The sequence below is a fragment of the Pinus tabuliformis genome, chromosome 1_1 (assembly GCF_031772625.1).
Source record: "Pinus tabuliformis cultivar Carrire ecotype Pingquan chromosome 1_1, CPIR1, whole genome shotgun sequence".
NCBI classification, from domain to species: domain Eukaryota; kingdom Viridiplantae; phylum Streptophyta; class Pinopsida; order Pinales; family Pinaceae; genus Pinus; species Pinus tabuliformis.
The window spans coordinates 498,730,801-498,739,656 of record NC_142297.1 but is presented as its reverse complement, the minus strand read 5'-3'; the positions used below and the strand labels follow the sequence as shown (position 1 = coordinate 498,739,656).

At 39.5% G+C, this 8,856-nt stretch overlaps 1 protein-coding gene across 6 annotated transcripts; it reads left to right on the top strand.

Moving 5' to 3' along the window:
* The first annotated feature begins 207 nt into the window (after positions 1–207).
* LOC149213952 (TMV resistance protein N-like) lies at positions 208–8,583 on the top strand. Of its 6 annotated transcripts, none has more exons than XM_089392162.1 (6): positions 208–424; positions 581–1,664; positions 1,767–2,880; positions 2,981–3,349; positions 3,445–5,376; positions 5,498–8,583. In XM_089392162.1, exons 2-5 carry the CDS (start codon positions 1,135–1,137, stop codon positions 4,609–4,611), a joined length of 3,180 nt encoding a protein of 1,059 aa, XP_089248288.1. In that variant the 5' UTR covers positions 208–424; positions 581–1,134; the 3' UTR covers positions 4,612–5,376; positions 5,498–8,583. The 6 variants fall into 6 exon arrangements, with proteins under 6 accessions (XP_089248288.1, XP_089248291.1, XP_089248289.1 ...); XM_089392165.1 differs by having other exon boundaries at positions 208–805; positions 1,040–1,664; XM_089392163.1 differs by having other exon boundaries at positions 208–866; positions 1,040–1,664.
* Positions 8,584–8,856: the final 273 nt, after the last annotated feature.

Sequence of the window (8,856 nt, the reverse complement as noted above, 5' to 3'; positions counted from 1 at the left end):
GCATTATTTGACCCCATCTCAACTTGCTAATTTCTCAAATGCAATCTTCGGAGTCACGAAATCTCATTATTTATGAAAACAATTTAAAACACTTTTGAATTTCATATTGTTTAAGACTTTTTGCGCGAGGCCGTGGAGGAAAATTTGACAGCTCACAGAACGAATAACGCTAAAATGTTATCTTTAGCTCACCAACCACTGGATAAGTCAATAGCCAACCAGTGCAACTATTTCTTTCGGTGGAAGGCTGTCGGGATGATGACGCACAAGATCGATATGGCAATTCATCATTTCTCGTAAATCAGGAAAAGAAGTAAACAAATGAATTCTTGCTTCCCTGAGCAACTCCCTGTGTGTGAGTCACATTGACGCTAACTTGCAACACATCTAGTTTCAGGAATTTGTCATCAATTTCAACGCACAGGTATGAAAACCATGCCGAACATGGAAACAGTTTTGTTAGAAGTGGTAGGTTGAAAGTAAATCGTGTTACTGTTACAATTGTTTTTCTAGAATATACACACCTTCAAAAATAATTTTGTAAGAACCTTTTTCAAACCGGGGAAAGCGTGTGGTACAGGGATTCCACGCAGTCGAAAGGGTTTGGTTTCTCTAGCGTGATTTCCTTCACCTAGTTCTCTTTCAGTGCATTTCTTCGCTTTCTTTCTGCGTCATATTAACATTGGAGGATATCCAACGAGTAATTTGTCAACGGTTCGATCCCTATACTTGTTCGGTCTTCTGCCTGTTCAACCATTCTCGGTGGCTATTACTCTTTCAACCACTTTGCAGCGTTGCAACTCTGGTAATCACCACATTAATTCAGATTTCAAAGAAGAGAGAATCAGTTTCCTCAGCCAAGTCAGGTTTAACAGAGCATAACTATTCAATATATTAAAGCTTTATTATTGCAGAACGTTTTGTTTTTCCTTGGAGTCTCTCAATTTTATTTTTAAGGGCGAGGTTCTCACAATCCTTTTCAAGTGAAAATTTGTGAATTTCTCGCCACTTGTGTGATGAAAAGTGAACTGATCAACAGGAACTTCCTCTGAAAAGTTCAATATCTTCTGAAGGGCCTAGCAGGGTTCAGTTCTGGGTTCACACTTATCCAGTCAAGTGAAGGAAATTAATTTTATGATTTCAATGGCACACCTGACGGCACCTGCGGACTATACGTTTTCTTCCTCCACTTCCACTTCCACATCCACCTCCACCTCCAACTACGATGTGTTTATCAACCATCGTGGTCCGGATGTCAAGAAAACCTTCGCCAGCCATCTATACCGTCGCCTTCTTTTGCATGGATTTCGAGTCTTTCTAGACCAGCAAGAAATGCAGGCAGGAGATCGTGTGATATCTCAAATAGAAGGAGCTATAGCAACCGCCTCTGTGCATATAGCCATTTTATCTCCAAGATATGCGGAATCAAAATGGTGCCTCGATGAACTCCTGCTGATGTTAAAGTCGGGGGCTACTATTATTCCTATTTTTTTCAATGTCAAGCCATCCGATCTTCGGTGGGCGGGACAAGATGGAGTGTATAATCAAGCCCTGAAAAAGCACGAGGAGAAAAGAAGATATGACTCTCAGACTCTGGAAAATTGGAGAAAAGCCCTGTCTGATGTTTCGTCTTTAAGCGGCTTCGAGCTCGAGGGATGTAAAGGGTTAGATCTCTAACTCTTCTTGTGTTGTCTGTATCAATTTTAACTTGTATTGACAATTATATCAATTTTAATTTGAATGTTTGTTTGGTTGACTGTAACCAGTGATGAGGGGGAGCTCGTGGATAAGGTTGTTCAACGAGTCCTGAAGAAGGGTGAAAAGGGGCTCTTGAATGTGGCAAAGTATCCAACGGGTTTGAATGAAAAATTAGAAGATCTTGAAAACACAGTGTTATTGCAGCAGCAGCAGCAAAAGGGGACTGCTCAGGTTGTCGGGATCGTGGGGTTGGGCGGAGTGGGGAAAACAACGCTGGCGAAAGAACTTTTCAATAGAAAAAGTTCAGATTATGGTGGATCCTGCTTTTTGTTTGATGTGAGAGAAGCTGCCGCTAACTGCTCTTTGAATTCCTTGCAAAATAAACTTCTTAAGGATTTGATTCAGTTGGATCGCCAAATAGATAGTGTTGCTGAAGGCATAGAGATGCTTAGGACAAATCTCAAATCTTTTCACGCTCTCGTGGTTTTAGATAATGTAGATCATGTTGATCAATTGGATGCATTTTTGTCAATGAACGATACCCTTCGCTCAGATAGCTTAATCTTGGTCACATCTCGTGACAAGCATGTCCTCACAAGCTCAGGGATTGGAGAGTCGTCAATTTATAAGCTCACAGGCCTTAACAGACAACACTCTCGAGAACTCTTTTGCTCGTCTGCCTTTTGTCATCCTTATCCTCTGCCAGGATTTGAATATCTAGTAGATGAGTTCTTAACAGCCTGCGGTGGATTGCCCTTATCTTTGAAAGTTTTTGGGGCACTTCTTTGCGGAGAAACTGACAAATCTTGTTGGGAAGATCAATTGGGTAGGCTTCAACAAGTAAACCTTCCTACTGAGATACAAAGGACACTTAAAATTAGTTATGATGCACTTAATGGGGAGGAAAGGGAAATATTCTTAGACATTGCCTGTTTCTTCATAGGAGAAAAAACGGATATGGCCCTAAGAATATGGAACGGATCAGGCTGGAAAGGTTCGCTGGGACTTCGAAATCTCAAGGATAAATGTCTCGTCGAGGTGGACAGTAAAAACAGGCTAAGAATGCATGACCACCTAAGAGATTTAGGACGAGATATTGTGGAGCAGGAAAAGTCTTCAGGATTGTCACATCGTCTTTGGCGTCCAGCCAGGAACATTACTGATTTGTTTCAGGGCTCATCTGTAAGCATTTCAATCATTCATCAATTTCAGAGATAGTTTATTCAAGAGAAACCTGTGTTATGTTTTAATTCTTCACTGTTTGGTCTTAAAAAATGAACAGGTAACCACTGATGTGCGGGGAATTATGATGGCTCCTCGCATTGACCCTTTCAATATGTACACCGATCTACATTTGCACTCACAAATTTCACGGAACAAAAGTCGGAGTAATAAATTCTTTGGAAACCCTTTGAAGAAGCTCCACAATAGGCATAATAATATGCTTGATATGAGGAGATTGCAACTTCTTATCGCTGAAGATTGTTATTTAGAAGGTATTTTGAGGAGGGTGCAATCACCAAATCTCATATGGCTGTGCTGGTACAAGTGTCCCTACTCTTTCCTGCCTTCCTGGATTCCAACGGAGAACCTAAGAGTTTTAGAAGTGGTTGGGACTAAATTTAAAACATTGTGGCGACATGAATCTCAGGTAGGCAAATCTGATCTCTGTTTTTGTTTTTGCTTTTTTTTCCCTTCTTGCTGTTATAGTAAAGAAGGCACCTCTAAAACCCTGAACATTTGCAGGCACCTATGAAGTTGCAGGAGTTAAACATTTGTGCTCCCCTTTTGAAGTTTCCAAAGTCCATAGGGCAGTTGAAGCTCCTTGAAAAGATTGTTGTGGATTATCCGCCAATGTGGATTTATTTAAAAACTTCACCAGAAGGATCTTTTCATCTCAAAACATTGCCAGAAGAATTTTGTGATCTGCAGTCATTGAAACACCTGGAGTTAAAACGCTGTTCTACAATGAAGTCGCTGCCGGATTCCTTTGGGAATCTGACAAACCTTGAATACATCGATTTGTCTGAGTCCTACAGTCTGGAGATGCTTCCAAATTCCTTCGGGAATTTAATACAACTTAAGCATCTATGTTTGCAATCATGTTACAAATTGACCATTTTGAGGGAAACACTTGGAAATATCAATACCCTTGAATACTTGAACCTTTCAGATTGTCCAAACATGGAATTACTGCCTCCCCAAGTTACACAACAGTCTTTGGAAGAAATATATTTGTTGGGTACAAGCTTAAAAGAATTACCTGGTGCTATTGGAGACCTCACTAATTTGGAATCTCTGGAATTAGGAAGCCCTTTCCTGGAAATGCTGCCACATTCCCTTGGTTATCTAAAAAGTTTACAGAAATTGGGGCTTTATAATTGCCAGGAATTGAAATATTTGCCCGATTCTGTTGGGCTCTTGACTAAGTTGACAACCTTGCACATAGAGTGCTGTGGAATATGTTACTTACCATCAGATATTATGAAGATGAACAATCTTGAAAGTTTGCAAGTAGTAGATTGTCCATTGCAAGAACTGCCATTTACTAGAGCATTGACTCAATTGGACTCCATTGACAAATGTATGTTGCAACTAAAATTCTTACGACTGTACAACACACACATATCAGAGGTTTCCTTTCATGGTGGTGTTTGCCCTAACCTTCAATATCTCAAGATTACCTTTTGCAATGATCTGGTGGAGGTTGGAGCATTGCCAACATCACTAATAACACTAGACTTGTCCTCTTGTTATGGATTGAGGAGAATACAAGGGCTTCGTAGTCTTGCAAAGCTTCAGATACTAAATATCAACGGGTGTAAAGAAGTAGAGGAGTTGCCAAGTATTGAAACGTTGCCATCTTTGGGGGATTTTAGATCAGATATATATTACAAGCTATACAATGCGTAAAAGATTGGCATCGTGGACAAAGCTGAGGGTTGATGAAGAGCTTCTGTATGATAGTGGTTCATTACAGTGCTGGTCATAGTTCTTTCTACAGTCTGCTCACATTGCTGTTTCGTAAACCTGGGAAGGTGCATATCAGATAAAGGATTAGATGGGAGGTTGTTTGATCAGCATTCTCCTGCTCATGGTCGAAAGAAATTTGATGCTCAGGAAGAGCGTTCACTATGTTTCTGGGCTTGAATCTTCTGTTTGACCCCGAAGCTGAGCACTCGACCAAGAGCCATAAGGTAATCCCCTATGTGACCAAGTTTGTTGGATTCCTTCTTTGTGGCTGCAGTCATATGATTGTTCAGAATCTTGTTGGTTAAGTTGATGGCTTCCACTTATCATTCAATACAAATCTTTGAAAAAATTCGGGAATCAATCTTCGATCAATTTGTCCTGGAGATGCTTTTAAGTTCGTGGAGAGCAGCGAAGCCCGAGTGACGAAAGGAAAACTATCAGCATGTCCAGTACCAATGTCAAGATGCCCGTGTTAGGAGGAGGTCAGCTTCAGGGTTGTAGGGTTGAGCCAAAGGAAAGGTCATGGACGAAGGAACAAGTCCCAGCGTTATCAGCATTGAAAAACTGCAAGATCAAACAACTTAACATGTACCTATTGATCAATGATAGCAAGCACAACCATCGTGATACAATGATTACAGGTGAACTGCAAGCAAAATCAACAGAAAAAAGAATTTTAAAAGATGTTGCTAAACCAGGGGCCAGGTAAAGATATACCACAACACTCGTCTTGCATAACTATCATCGATGCATTGTTGTTTCTTTGTTGTTGAGTCCCGAGAAAACTTTTTTAATTCTATTGTTGTTTTGATTCCATATCTTACAGGTATTTAGAGGAAGACAACCTTCCAAGGTTCTCGAAGAAGAGTGAGGTGTGGCTTTAATCTTTCCCCAATTTGGAGTTATTTGAGATTGGTAAGACAAAACAAATATTCACTTAAGAATTGGATTGGGTGATAAGCATTTTGAACTTAGCTCCTATAGTTTCCCCCATTTGCATGCTTCGATCAATTCAGTGCTCTAAGTGTCCAATGACTTCTTCAAAGCTTCCCAAGCCAAAAACTAGAAATATCTAGACAAGCATCCTGTTTTAATTTAGAAATTTGGCATTGCTACAATGTCAATTTTTGCTAGTCTGAAAGCAAGAGACAGAGTTCTGGTTGGAGACTTGTGAACAATTCTTTTAGACCTTGCAAGTTGCAACTATGTTGAAACATGTTTTGGCTTTGATATTTGGGTAATTGTTTAGCTAGATTGGAAATCGCATGCCCATTCTTTGACTGACACAAACGGTTGCCAATCAGCTGAATCGAATTGCAAATGCAATTGTCATTTTAAGCATAGCATGTCATTCTTTTTGTTCTGAGATTTTCACTACCTAGCTTATTGTACTGATATCATGTCCGCTGGTATTGGCAGGTTTCACATGCAGGAATGCCTGCAAAGCAGTTTTTGAATCAATTATATTTGTCTTCCTTATGCATCTCTTAGACGTCGGTGGTTGGTGTATTGCCGGCTTTGTTAAACTATGATGAGAATGCATAGAGTAAATAATATTTTTTATTTTGTTCCTTGCCTCAGGGAAATGTCACAATTTTGTTTGCTGCATCATTTATTTTCCATGAACATGCACCAGGATATTCCTGGATCAAGAGAAGCACAATTATAATGAAAGCTCATCTTTGCCAGTTTGGTTGTTGCTAAAGAGTACTACAGTTTGTTACAGCTGATTGTTGAAACAATAAACAATCTGACGACAGTTGTTTTTTGGTATGACAATGCGGAAATACCATCCAAATTTGGCATTAGCCTCACAGCTCATTAACATGTTGTGGAGCTCACTTTGGATGTTTCTACTGCAATCTAAAAGTTTGGTGGACGAAGGGGAGGATATCACAGTGATTAATTCACCTTTTCATCGATTTTCCATATGAATTGTTGTTTCCACATGCCAAATGTTCAGACTAAATAGGTTCACTTCATGTTTTATGTAGTCACTGTTATTTTAACCTCCTAAAAGGCACATGCATTATATTGAAGGTGGTTTATTTCGAAGAAAAATAATAAAAATATTTTTATGCAAGTCAAAATAATAAAAATATTTTTATGCAAGTCTTGCTTTGGTCACTCAAAGCACGGTGAATCTTTCAATAAATATAACAAACATGAAGAAGTTGAAAATGGCATTGCATAAACAGCACAGAATGAACTATCAAAACATGCTCAGAAATTGAATTGTTGATCCGAGTTTGTGTTGGAGATTAAAACAATTTGTGAGCAAGTTGAAGTTAAATACCATGTTGCTTTCCAAGAAGGTCTATGTCAAGCTCATTGGTTCTTTAACAAACCAAATTCCATTGCTGTACTGACATGTGAAGCGTCAGAAGACTAATATTCCAGAAACCTTGCAATTCTATCCTCTGCCATTCATATTATCTATCAATTAGTAGAAGTTTCCAGCTCAATATGAATATGTAAATTGTACTCACATTCAGAAAGGGCTGAAGTTGCCAAATGACAAATATGTATATTGTACTCGACTATTCAGCGAGGGCTGCCATTCATTTTATGGATGTCTTCTATTGGAAGTTTCCAATATGATTTGGGTCCTATTCTGAATGGTGGTTAGTTGTCACCACCCAAAGTGAGCTTTTTACAAACATGACATGAATATGTGTATTGTACTCTAGTCTTCAGCGAGTGCTACCATTCATTTTAAGCCTGTCATCGAATGACAGATTTATATTTATATTTAGGCCGATAGGCCTTCCTATGCATCAACACAGTCGTCAACATTTTCATTCTCCTATTGACATCTGGCATGGTTTCCTATTGACATCTGTGCACAGACTTTAAGTCGCCTTTCTACTCCCCACTTGACATCTGTGCACACCAGTTTTATGCCGGAGTCTTTTACGTCGGAGTTCCAGGACAATCCATTTCAATGCTGCGTGGATGACAGGGGAGATCCAGAGAAGCTGCGGCCTGAACGGGAGGAATTAGAAAGGCGTCAAAGAGAAGGTTGAAATTTAGAAGCTTTGAATTTATAAGCTTTGATTGATTTTTACCTGGCCTGGTGTTGATTTTTACATTGATTAATGTTTATCAAAGCAAGCAAGGCTTCAAGAAGAGGCAAAAGCAGCAGAATTTGCTCGTAAGCAAGCTGAAGCAGAAGCTGCGGCTGAAGCTAAACGGAAGTTGCAGATTGAGCGTGAAGCTGCACGCTTGGAATTACAGCATGTTTTTGAGTCCTTTCTGTTTTATTTAGTATTCTCTCTTCTTGTTATCACAATTTTTGCCTTGCAAGCTTCAGGTAGCAAGAGCCCAATAAACAAAAGAAGTCAGTATTGATGAGTTTATAAACCTTGCATTATAAACACACGGCAGATGGAGAAAACTGTTGAGCTCGATGAAAACACTCAACTGCTCAAGGATCTGGAGATGCTGAGATCTTCTCAACCTGATCACGTTCCCAGTTCAGTGGATGAGACATGTTCTGTTAATTCTCAAGATGGACTGGCACCCCTTGCGTTGCAGGGCAGGAATTGTTTGGAGCAATTCGGTTTGTTCATGAGAAATGAAAATGAAGAGGAGGAAGAGGCTACTGCTGGTTGAATAGCTACAGGAAATGCTGGTGGAATAGCTGCTGGAAATGGTGATGCAGAGGAAGGCGAAATAGATTAGCATAGCAGGCTGTATATTATTTTATTGCTTTATTCTTTTGTGAGGGGGTGAAGTGATTTGGACCTGAAGTCCCTTGTTCTGAGGCTCAAAAATATTGTGAAAGAGTTGGCGGTGGGTACAGAGAGTGTGATATGTTCGGGTGTGAGGCCTAAACTCTGTTTTATTAACAGGTTACCTTTTCTGCTCGATTGGGGATGTAAGAGAAATGGGCATTCCACTCTTGCCTTAGATTTCCTGGGCATGAGAAGGTCATTTAGCTGAAGCCGCTCATGGTAACATCGAAATTTTGTTTAGATGGGATAGTGAAAAAGAAAAATTTCACATTCTATGGGTGAATTCATATATTTGTCTGATATTTGCCCATCAATGTTGCATTTGTACCTATTTTTAGTGCTCATGTTCAGAATATATACACTTGAAACCCACATTAAAGATATTTAAGCTAAAACGCAAAAATCATATATAGTCCAATTCCTTAGACACGACTAAATGCGTAAAACT

Bases quoted from the DNA above. Each gene is read 5' to 3' on its own strand.
- LOC149213952 (XM_089392162.1), top strand. From the start codon at position 1,135: ATGATTTCAATGGCACACCTGACGGCACCTGCGGACTATACGTTTTCT. The intron at 2,881-2,980 runs GTAAGCATTTCA...AAAAATGAACAG, and splicing joins ATTTGTTTCAGGGCTCATCT to GTAACCACTGATGTGCGGGG. The intron at 3,350-3,444 runs GTAGGCAAATCT...GAACATTTGCAG, and splicing joins TGTGGCGACATGAATCTCAG to GCACCTATGAAGTTGCAGGA.